This window comes from Pelobates fuscus, chromosome 3 (assembly GCF_036172605.1).
Source record: "Pelobates fuscus isolate aPelFus1 chromosome 3, aPelFus1.pri, whole genome shotgun sequence".
NCBI lineage: Eukaryota > Metazoa > Chordata > Amphibia > Anura > Pelobatidae > Pelobates > Pelobates fuscus.
The window spans coordinates 381,262,756-381,274,576 of record NC_086319.1 but is presented as its reverse complement, the minus strand read 5'-3'; the positions used below and the strand labels follow the sequence as shown (position 1 = coordinate 381,274,576).

Genomic DNA, 11,821 nt, shown 5'->3' with positions numbered 1-11,821 from the left:
GGGTAAATACTTTACTTTGTTACGTGGAGGTTTTTATACTCCTTCGGTATTCACGATCTGGCCAACTTCTGGTCTCTTATACCAAACCTTACAAACCAGTTACAATGACCACACTGGCTAGATGGGTACATTGGCTTTTATCCCTAGCAGGAGTGGAGACGTATTTTGGTGCTCTCAGTACAGGGTGCGGCCGCTTCTCGGGCCTTCACCGCGGAGGCCACTTTGGCAGATATTCTACGTACGGCGAATTGGACACAGGAAGACACCTTCAGAGTCTTTTATTTCCGCCAGACTTCACACGTGTCCTTTTCTTTTTTGCCACAGTATTAAAAATGCAAAATAGGAAGCCTCCTGTCATGTAATAAAATTGTAGATTATGCTAACGTAGTGTACCTATAATCTTAGTTTTAATAACGACAGAAGGCGAGTATTTTCCCTCCCTATAACTCTTGTGATATTTTATATACATTGCTTCGTTTTCTCATGTTACTACGATTTATACTGCTACTATACTTCGAAGTATTGTAATGATGGTTTTCCTGCTCAGGTTTCTTAAAGGTTAAAACCGTTCAATGTTGCAGTTAAGTAGTTTTAGGCGTTTCATATATGTTATATTATATTATAAATTTTTGAATATGGCTAAATTGAATTAGGATTTATATGTGGACAACAGTTTAGTTCCACCACCTTTCACTTGTTTCTGTTCTTTTCAGCGTAATCGTCTTTTGTGGATTCGAAATTGGACGAGCTGGACTACTTCACGATTCAGCTCGAGTTTTGGTTATCCAAGTTATTCCAAGATTTTCGTTGTGTTTCCTGATGTTTCCATAGATTGTTTTCGCATCAAATAAAGAGGACGTGATATGCCTGTCAGGGATTTATATGGATGTGATGCTTGTTTCTGATTGGTTTAAAGTTTCATGATTGACTTGTGCTGCTGGAGGTATAAGTAAAGAAAGTTATGCAAAATACTCGCCTCCTGTCATTATTAAAATTAAGATTATAGGTACACTACGTTAGCATAATCTACAATTGCCCTATATGTTATTGGTATACATTCTGATTGGTTGATTTATTTTTTTTTTTATCCACATTGTTAATGGCTTCTTTGCTGATGGGAGGTTTCAATAAAGATATAAAGCCTCCTGTCTTGCCATAAAATTCTAATTCGGAATCTCCAACGCACTTCACTCAAATGTGTTTCTGACATCGCTATTTGCTCTTTTTATAAATACCTCTTACTTTTCCTGGTATGTACTATACATTGCTCAAATGACCGGCTTGTGTGTTGGTGGTATCCTACTCTGTGTACACTGTATTTCTCATGCATTTAGCCTTTGTACGTTATATCTTTTCTATTTTGAAAGTGAGTAAATACAATAAATCTGGGGCTGGTGACATGACTACTCTTATGGAGAAGGGCATCAAAGGTTTTCAGGAAGAGGTGGCCGCCAAAAGCCCAAAGACTCACTACTCCCACCACAAGTATCCATTTCCAGAAAGAAAAAAAAATACTTAAAGCAGACCTGTATTTTTTTCCCCCTACTTCAGTTTGTTTTCTTTTCCATATGCTCCCTTTATTTTAAAGGGACATTATAGACAAAACATTTAGCTTAATGAAGCAGTTTTGGTGTATAGATGGTGCCCATGCAGTCTTGCTGCTCAATTCTCTGCCATTTAGGAGTTAAATCAGTTTTGCAACCCTAATCACACCGAGGCAGGAAACTTAAACACTTCCTGTAAGAGAGATCTGTTTAAACTTTATTGCATGTTAATTTAAAATGGATCTTCCCCCCCTGTAAATAGCGATGTAAACCCCACAGGAGCCTTCTTTATGTAATTAAAGTTCAATTTACAGAGCAGGAGATAAAAACTTCTAAAGTCAGTTAACGTATTACAATTAACCATTTTTCATGCAGGCGGTGTGGCTAAGGCTGCATAAACAAACAAAAGGGATTTAACTCCTTAACGACCGGACTGTTTTGGCCATGTTGTACGTTCAGGACCAAGTTTTTTTTTTTTTTTTTTATAAATTCTTTATTTTTGAGTGCAGAGCAAATTACAGGCATAAACACTGACTTATACAACACATGGGATCAGCATAAACAGTTAGTACGGATAGTCAAGAGATGCTGCACTATTTAACAAGTTTGAGACATGAGGGAGGCAAGAAAGTGATACAGAGAATATTTGCATATTTGCTTAAGCTAAACATACACATCTAATTTCTTTACCAAGGTTAAGTTTATGCTCAGAATACTTGCTAGGTATGAAAGGTCGCTTGATGCATCTAGATAGCAGTAGTTTTACAAACAGGCTAGTGTAGTTTGATCACATTTGATATTCAGGCTGGGTCTTGTGATGTCGCTTTGATGCCGTTTTCACCCCGGCCGTTAGGAGCTACCAGTGCTGCCTCTGTGGGGAGCCGTCGTCGCGGTGTTGCTGGGCCTCCAAGACGGGGAGTTCTGTTGCTGTCTGGTGCTTGCTCCATCCGTTTCATGCGGCAGTGGGTGAGTGTCCACTAGAGCAGGCAGCAAAACACAGTCCAGTCCTGCCGCACTCTGAGCCGTTCGCCGGCTTCCCTGGTGTTGCAGCCGTGATGCGGAATGCTTGTCTCGCTTCCCTGGGCAGGGTCTGAAGGCAGGGGTTACAGTGTCGGCTGAGAGCGCTGGGAGTGAGTTGTTTCTCCCCATGTCTTCTGTGCACATGGCATCCGCCATCTTGGGCCTGGCTGTTAGGCCCCACAGCTTCAGTCACCATATTGTCGTCAGGGCTTCGGGGTGAGGACCGGGATCACCACCACCAGTCCAGAGGGGGGGGAACGGGGCCTCATTCACGCTCGCTTGGGCCCCAGGTTGGGTTCTGTTAGGCAGGATAGAGGGGCAGCGGCCGTCTGACCCCCTCACCGCCGGAGTAGGCCTCGATTGGGGCATCCGTGCCCTCTCCTCCAGGGGACTGCAGCTCGGTGAGCCAGCCTCACCCTGGATCCAGTGTCCCTTTAGCTCTATGGACCACCGCTGGTGATTGGTTCGGGAGCTGGAAAACCTGAATTCAGAGCATAAAGTTTGATGGCTTGCAGGAGCTCAGCCTGCATGCTGCCATCCAGCTTGGCGGTCCGGCCCCGCCCCCCAGGACCAAGTCTGTTTTAACACTATTATGGTTGTGTTTAGCTGTAATGTTCTTATTTATGGTTCCCATACAAATTATATAATTTTTCCCCCCAGGACACTAAGGGCTTTCCTTACATAACATGATTTGTATCACATCATATTATTGACTACTAATAAAATATGGTGAAAATAGTGGAAGGGAAAAAAGTTTGACTTTTACTTGAAAAATCCCTCATCTACAAAAGCTAGTGAAAAAAAAACAAAAAAAACTGCTTAATAGGTTCTAAATGTTGTCTCTAGTTTAATTACTCCCAGTGTTTACTTTTTTTTGGTAGGGATGTGTATGATCAAGAAATTGTTTGGTTCGGAAACGAACAATTTGGCACTTCATAACACCCACCTGTCCCCTCACCACACACTATTGATATTTCATAAGTAATAATGATGTTTGATGGTATCAGAAATGAAGGGCATGGAGATATTTCCATTAGACGGCTACAATCTTTGCTAAGTACCATCTTTACAAGTAACGTGGGTGTAAACTAGCACGACAGGTTTAGGTTAGTGTCACGAGTGCAGTAATTGAAGAGGGATAAAGTAAAGATGTGTGGGTTGAAGTTTGTAGGATAGTGTCTAAGTTTGATTTAAAAAGGATTACAAATTGGGAAAGCCATTATAGGGACTAGCAGAGCTGTGAGGGATAAATGAGATGCAATGTGACTGTTGGAGCCTGAAACTGCAATTGTTGAGTCAGGAAATAAGTACATGATAAATTTCCTGAGTCAGATCCTGAGCTAGGAAGTTGCAGACCCAAGTAATTAGTTTAAGGTGAATATGAGGGCATGTGCCAAAGATTGTGAGAGGGAAATCAAATCCATTAAAGGATATTGTCATTCATTGACCGGGCATCAACTGACTGCTCTCAGCCAACAAATGCCAGTCTACATAATATATAGACAATTGATGCGAGTCAGTCTAGTTCCAGGTTGGCTAATGACACTGTTTCTGCTGACTGGAGTTGCATATCCAGCAAAGGGAGGGGATAGAGTGAGCTCTATGTGCAGTTAAAAAAAAACAAAAAACACACCACACCTTACATACAAACTCCAGGCACTATAACCACTGAGTCATTGTGTTTGGAGGCACCATGTTAGAGGGCATGCACAGGAATAGTTCAGTCACTGTCAAAGAGAGGAAGTAATGATTTCAGTGTTCACCTATTCTAGGGCATAAAGTAACAATTTAGGAGTTCAGTAGAGATAAAGTACTTTATACTTAACTCCTCTCCAGCATGTCCCAATTATTATAATTCACTTAGCACCGTTCTAGAGAGCTGGTGTTTAGGGATTGTATTAGTATTTAAAAAAAAATCGGTTTTCGCCAAGGATCATAAACTGCATATCATTACTGAAGAGAAACAGCACTCCATAGAGGTCAAGGGGGAGACCGCTATCCCAGTACTGCATTAGAAGCTGCAGACACGTGATCATTTATTAGATTGAGCGGTCGTTGTGTGACATCAGACACCCTTTAACCCTACCCAGATAAAATACCCAACCACAAGAGAGACTCCAGGAACTCCATTCATTCTTTATTTGATAACACAAGTAACAAGACTAAGAATGGAAAATACTAGAACATTGTTAAAGGCTCCTCTTCACATTGTGTGTACCAATCAGTGCTTTGAGAAATATTCTTTGCTGTCCTTCACGTTGGGTTTGATGGTGCTGCTTCCTGGCTTCCAGCCAGCAGGACACACTAAGAACAGAAGGAAAGTTTAGCAACTATATCACTGAAGCAGCGTTACATTGCATGGCCCCTACCATTATACCCAGACATTAATATTGTGCAAAATAACAGCCCTTGGTAACTGGTGTCTTAACCCCTTAAGGACCAAACTTCTGGATTAAAAGGGAATCATGACATGTCACGTGTCCTTAAGGGGTTAATGGAAAGACCCAGATTCTTGGATAGACTATTATTTACATCAGTCACAAGTCAATCTACGAGTTGGGGAAATGAGGCATGTTAGAAGAGAAGACAAGGAGTTTTATGGAAGGGGACAGACAAGAGTATAAGGTAGAGTAGAGATAGGATACAGGACTACAGGTGTTAATGCATAGCATTGGGGGATTAGCCTTGGATGCACAAAGACACCTTTTATAAAAAGGCGCACACAATGAACTAGAAATACATACAGTTATCATTTAAAGCAGAGGCTGATTACAGACAGGAGGATATACAGACACAAATACAGTAGTTTAGTAAGAAATTGTGCCTTTAAAGGGGTAATGCAACATGACCCTTTATTTAGAATTTTAAATTTGAATCTTCCTTTACAGGGAAATGTCCAGATATGTTGTATAATTCTCTCACCACTAATCCTTCCAATTGGTATCCCTTGGAGAGAAATCCCCTCTGCGTTGTGCATTAATAGTGACGCCACTAAACATGGCTGGCATGCCTACCAGCATCAGAGTTCTAGCACCCAGTGAGCAGATTATAGTAAATCGAATGTCAAACTGGCTGCAGCAGCACGAGACGGACCGCAGCATTAAAGGCCACTTACCTTCTCCGTGGGTGTCAGTGAACTGGAAAGCCTGTACCAGTCGGAGAGTCTCCTCCACAGAACGACCAACAGGAAGGTCGTTTATTGTGATCTGGCGGAGGATCCCTTTGATATCGATAATAAAGAGACCCCTGAGAAGAAATATAATCAGAATTAAAACAGATTCCCAAATGTTCATATGGACAGTACGTCTGAGAGGCAGAAAACATGAAACCAGAGTACAAAGCACCAGCTGTTTGGGTTTATGAGAGAGACTGCATATCTGACTAGAGCGAGTTATGCAGGTAAACCAGACCCTTCCATTGGGGGTGGAAGGATAATAAAAAAAATTAAAAAATCATAGCACTAGAATAGCAGCAACAGAGTAACCAAATGAAACACACCTGAAGGACACGCCATCATCCTCTTTTAAGACCCCATAATCCTGAGAAATTGTATGTTTTAAGTCAGACAGCAGAGGGATATTCATAGGCCCCAGACCACCTTCCTTGCGGGGAACATTTGTCCTGAAAGACATTACAATATTTGATTATACGGCAATGTCAGTGTGGGCACACAGAAATATCCAATTCGCATTGGTCTCAATTAAAAAAAAGTTGTGTTTTATTTGCAGATCTAGTTTACATAGAGTATTTTCTTTGTAGTTACTGTCTTATTTAAAACTTCTTCAAAGACAATACAGGACTTTTGTTCCCAACTCAGTCCAAAGAACACAGTATTTAGGCATTTCACAAATCTGTATGTGGTGATTCTGACAAAACCTGGACAATTGTAATGCACTTCAAAGGAGACTCACTTCCTAGGAGTTTTGTTCCGTTTGCTTATCAAATAAGCTTTTTGATGTTAAGAAAAATAAAATACCCACAAAATATTCAAATGTTTAAAGAAATTAAGATCTATTCTGCAACTGGGTGCCTCCATCTTAGTTTCCTGTCATTGTAATGAACTCTGTACTTTGCACATAGTAATCGTAAGCTAACAGAGGAGAAACTACCATTTCTCCTGTTTTTTCCCCGGCTGGCTTGTAATGCAGTGGGCAGATGGCAGAACGATAGGTTAGCAGCAGTTGTAGTCACAAACCTTGTTGGATTATAGTATGGAACTCACATCAAACAGCGTTCCATCAAAAATTAAATACCACCCATAATAAGTGCTTCTCTATGGGAAGAAGCAAACGAACACTATAGGCATCCAGACCAGATCAATGAACTGTCCTGGTCCGTTTAACCCTGTAATGGACAACAGAACTGTTCAGCATGGATGGCGTTTTACCGTGTCTGTACTAGTACCCCGATTCTTTTCCTATGGATACACATTGATGTCATAGATCAGTCTTTACGATCTCAGCCATGGAGGTGGGATGAACACTGACAAACATTGTTTCTCTGAAATGGCAAGGCTTAAAAAAGGGACACTCCAGACACCTTAATCTAAATTAAGTTACTGTGCCAGGAGGAACTCTTACTTCAAGAGGTTAGACATTTTTGAGTGGTTTAACCCCCAAATTGCCGCCAACAGCGATGTCCACTCCCCAGCTTCTTAATTATCAGATTCACAAAGTGCTGCAGAGCAGGGGCACTGCTGATTGGCTGTGAGCGGTCAGATGATGCTCAGTCAGTGACTCCCCATTTACTGGACTGGCTTGGAGGTTAGATACCAATACACACTAGCTAATCTATTGATAAAGGTTTATCTTGTCTATTGTCATAAACAATGGGTATTTCGTATACCATGGCAATGTTTCGACGAGAAACTCTGGTCAACACGGTTGTGGCATCACAAGATAGTTTATTCATTTCACACCATAAAGAATGTAAAAAAAAATAAAAAGCTTGGAAATAACATACCTTTAAGCCAATTTAGTGAATTGAGTCACTGATTAACCGAGACCATCTGACCGCCTGGCACCAACTTTTGGTTGTTTTAATGCCCAGAATGTCCTTTTAAGAAAGACTGCAACAGTACCTAGCGCAGGCTTCCCCAAACTCTGGCCTTTCAGATGTTGCTAAACTACAACTCCCATGATTCTATGAATGAAATAGACACGGAGAATCATGGGACTCTTAGTTCAGCAACATCTGGAGGGCCAGAGTTTGGGGATGCCTGACCTAGAGACTAAGACCACTACATCAAGTAGTTGTGTTACCTAGATTGTCATTTTAATGATTAAACAAGAATTTCACGAAGATTGCACAAAGGTCAGATCATATTGAAGCAGACGTCAGAACAGATGTATTGGTTTGCACCAGAAGGGGCAAGTTAGTTAATTTTATATCCAATGATTAATTTATACCTCATGGGCCCACCAATTAATCTTCTCTATAAAGACAGAAATCTTGCACTCCTACACTTATTTTCACCTGGTGCTTGATCGTACAAATTAGATAAAAAAGTCAACTCCAGGGATTTTCAAAGTAAAAAAAAAAAAAACTTTATTGAAGCGTGTCAAATCAAAATCGACGTTTCAGTTCAAAACAAACTTTCCTCAGGGTAAAAATACCATAGCCAACTACCACCTACATATTGGACCGCCAATTAGCTACTCACCAGTCACCCATGTGGGACTGGCATCAGTCAGCGCCGAGACCGTGTTTGATATGACACTCTTCAATAAAGAAAGACTTTGAAAATCCCTGGAGTGATTATAGATAATATACATTATATAACTTTAGGCACGGTTACCATTGGAGATTAAACCCTTAAATCAGTCCTGTTCTGAAGTTCCACCCTGCAGCCAGCTTATCACTGGCTGCCAAACAAGAGCCTAAAAGCCATGGGTCCAACAGAAATCTCATGAGGGCAGGCTTAACTAGAATGAAGATTAATGAAGAGGTCTTCAAGGTCCAGTGTAACAGAAGAACTCTGCGTTAATTGAAGAGATGGATCCCCAAGACCATTGGGTGTTTAACAGTCTATTCCACAACCCTCTGTGCAGGGAGATAAGTGTTTAACAGTGGAGGATCTGAGGAGTTCTGTATGGATGGACTATACAGATTAGGTGCTACACACCCTAGCTGGATCCGCTGAGTTAGACAATTCAACAGATGCAAATAACCATCAGCAAGAGCTGTACATAACCTCCCGCTTAGACAACTTCATGCACTATAAAGCTATATTTATTGCAATTATACAAAACACATGTTTGGAAGGAGTACAGACCCCTCATGTTGGGGGGCCTAATATTGAAGAATAGTGGCATATCTTGTTAAAACCCTCAGTTAAGTAGAATCAGTGACCTGTTCAAATTAGACATGTCCAAAGAAGGGATCACATGCCAGTTAGTGAAACAGATTAACCACGTAAGAGAATTGCGAATATTGCCTCAAAAGCAGCAGTCACATGTTAACACCGGTATTCCACTGCTCATTTTAATTAGAATCCTGTTATCTGAAGATTCTGGAATGTTATGTAATCAACCCTTTTATTAAAACTGGTTCAATCTAAAGGAGATTCAGTGATTTTTTTTTTTTTTTTAAATAAAAGTTATGACATCCATGACGAGCAGTACATACACAGAGTGTGCTTGGCACTCTACTCTTTATATCAGAGTTAAAAGAGCAAGTCACCTGAAGTACAAGGTACAATAGTTGTACATTTTCCCAACTTACAGGAAAGGCCTTGCTGGGGTTGCAGTTGTGAAATCATGGGGAGTTCTTACCATGGAAGAACCACAATGATGAGGAGCAGCTGCATGTTACACACAAGTGAGTCTTACCAGGCTAGATGTGAGAAGTGAGAGTCCACAGAGGCAGCAATGACTTCGCAGTTGATCTTGCGGAATTCCTCAACGTGATCACTGAATGCAATGATCTCCGTGGGGCAGACGAATGTGAAGTCCAAGGGGTAAAAGAACAAAACCAGGTATTTTCCTACCAATACAGCAAACACAGGTTAAACCATATAGTCATCAGTAACAAATGTCTCAAAGGATCCATTTACTTCACTGACTAGTCTACTGAAAGTCTGGTTTTTAAGGTGGGGGTTGAACAAGAACAAACTAGTAGTTTCTTTGAGCCAACACGTAGTAAGGCAGGCTCTGCCGACAAGAATTGCAGTAATAAACAGGGTGCAAGGTTAAAGCCACTGCATCAGACCCAGCAAGTGGCAGGTTAGACCTGCTCCAACCTGGATGTAATGTGACACCATGTTTAAATATTGTAAAACATGTACACAGCTGGTGGCTGGCAATAGGCGTCAGAATGTGTAGGGTTATCTTACATGGACAGCACTGAGCAATCCAGCTCTGTATGGCAAGCAGAGACCCGGTTTATGTGAATACATTATTCATGCCTTCTACAAGGGCTGAGTTAATAACTTGATGGTTATCAGGAAGGCAGGAGACACGAGGCTGTATGACTTGCCATTATGTGCAAAATCTATAACAAGTAGTGTGACACTTAAACAGGAACAATGGCATTAAGAATGCAAACATGTAATGCTGATGCTAGACTGTTATACTAACCATTTAGAACATCAGACCACCTTAAGTAAACTTATTGCCTTTATTTCAGTGGGAGCAGATCAACTATAATCTCATTGAATGAGTCCCACAGATGTGGGGGGAAGAAATCAGCATCTCAATGCTCAGCATGGAGACACTGAATTTTGCAGGATTGCAACCAGGAAGGCCCTCGTGGCCAGCGGAGTGACAGGCATTAGAGGCAGTTAGACACGTGAAAAAAAAAAAAAACTCAGTGCAGCCTGCAGGGGCAGATTTCACCTCCAAATACTTTAGATTAAGCTGTAGTGTTGTGTGTCCCTTAACCCCTTAAGGACACATGACGTGTGACATGTCATGATTCCCTTTTATTCCAGAAGTTTGGTCCTTAAGGGGTTAAGCAGTCCAATTACAAACAGGATCAGGATGATGGGAATAGGAACTGGGCCCCAGCACTGTAGGTATATCTAATGAAGCCTAAATAGGCTGTCATGGTACAAGCAGGCAGATCACCTTCATGGTGTTTGCAAGACATGCAATATTTACCATTACATGTTAAAATGTTCTCTTTAAATTAGAATACAATAGATATGGCACTTTCACCATATATTTTCTGCGAACCCTCAATGCATTGCTAGCCTCCATTATAGGCATTTATTCACATTAGCCACTTTGTGGTGCACAAGACAAAGGAATATTAAGCCAGCTTTACCCTTGTAGTCTGACAGTTTAACTTCTTTAAATTCTCCATTGACCACCGCTGTAGTGTGGAAATCTGGAGCTGGTTTTCCAATATGAGCCTTTCCTGCTGCCATTATGCCTAAAAAAAAAAAAAAAATAGTAAAATAAATGTATATAATTAACACAGTGTAAAGCCATCTCTTGCAGGAGTGCCTGTCACAGACTGCAGCTTTGGTTATGTAATTACACTGTAGCATTGCGAAATCATACACTAATCCCATTGTGGATACCCACAGTAACCTTGCACAATATTTATAGTATTATGAGATTTACAAATCCTGATACCTCAATTCACAAACACAGACAATGCATATATTGACTTTAAATTAAATAATTAATAATTACATATTCCCAGTCATTCAGTGTTAGACATTAAAAAAAGCAGGCAGCACGTGGCTGACATTAAACAGAACATTAATAGCCTAACACATGAACTTGACCCCTGACCTCCCAGCTATAGACCCTCACCTTGACTTCCGTGTCTGAGCACGCACTGAGCTATAAGCCCGCCAGCAGACCCTTATATACCCCGGACCGTACCATTCATCTTCTATCCGGGGAGGGGGGGAGGACATCCTGCTGCAGCCAGTCCACCCCCATCCACAGTGCTAGATTAGCTCGCTCTATATTGAATGTATATAATAGATATTACAGTGAATATTATATAGTATATTACAGGGAAGGGAAGCATTGAGGAATTATTAGATTGTTTTAAATAAGAATATCTGCACCTGCAGCTTATAATGAAGATTATTCACATGCAGGATACCCTTTCTACCAGTCTACTGCAATATGATGACTATTTTATGTAATTATATATGGGTTAAAATCAATAAATATTAGTGTATGTGTAAAACCAATAGGCTATTATACCCTGCATTATTGTAATTATATCATGCAATAAATTAGGTTACAGCAGTAACATAATATCCTTATTCCAAGGGTCAGTTATAATCTGCATTA

General features: G+C 40.8%; 1 protein-coding gene across 1 annotated transcript; it reads right to left on the bottom strand.

Moving 5' to 3' along the window:
- Nucleotides 1-4,680: 4,680 nt before the first annotated feature.
- PRDX2 (peroxiredoxin 2) lies at nucleotides 4,681-11,422 on the bottom strand. Its single transcript, XM_063445959.1, has 6 exons — nucleotides 11,327-11,422; nucleotides 10,830-10,937; nucleotides 9,395-9,548; nucleotides 6,063-6,185; nucleotides 5,680-5,810; nucleotides 4,681-4,868 (listed from the first exon to the last, which is right to left on the bottom strand). The coding sequence occupies exons 2-6, from the start codon at nucleotides 10,930-10,932 to the stop codon at nucleotides 4,786-4,788; spliced, it is 594 nt and encodes a 197-aa protein (XP_063302029.1). The 5' UTR covers nucleotides 10,933-10,937; nucleotides 11,327-11,422; the 3' UTR covers nucleotides 4,681-4,785.
- Between the last annotated feature and the right edge of the window lie 399 nt (nucleotides 11,423-11,821).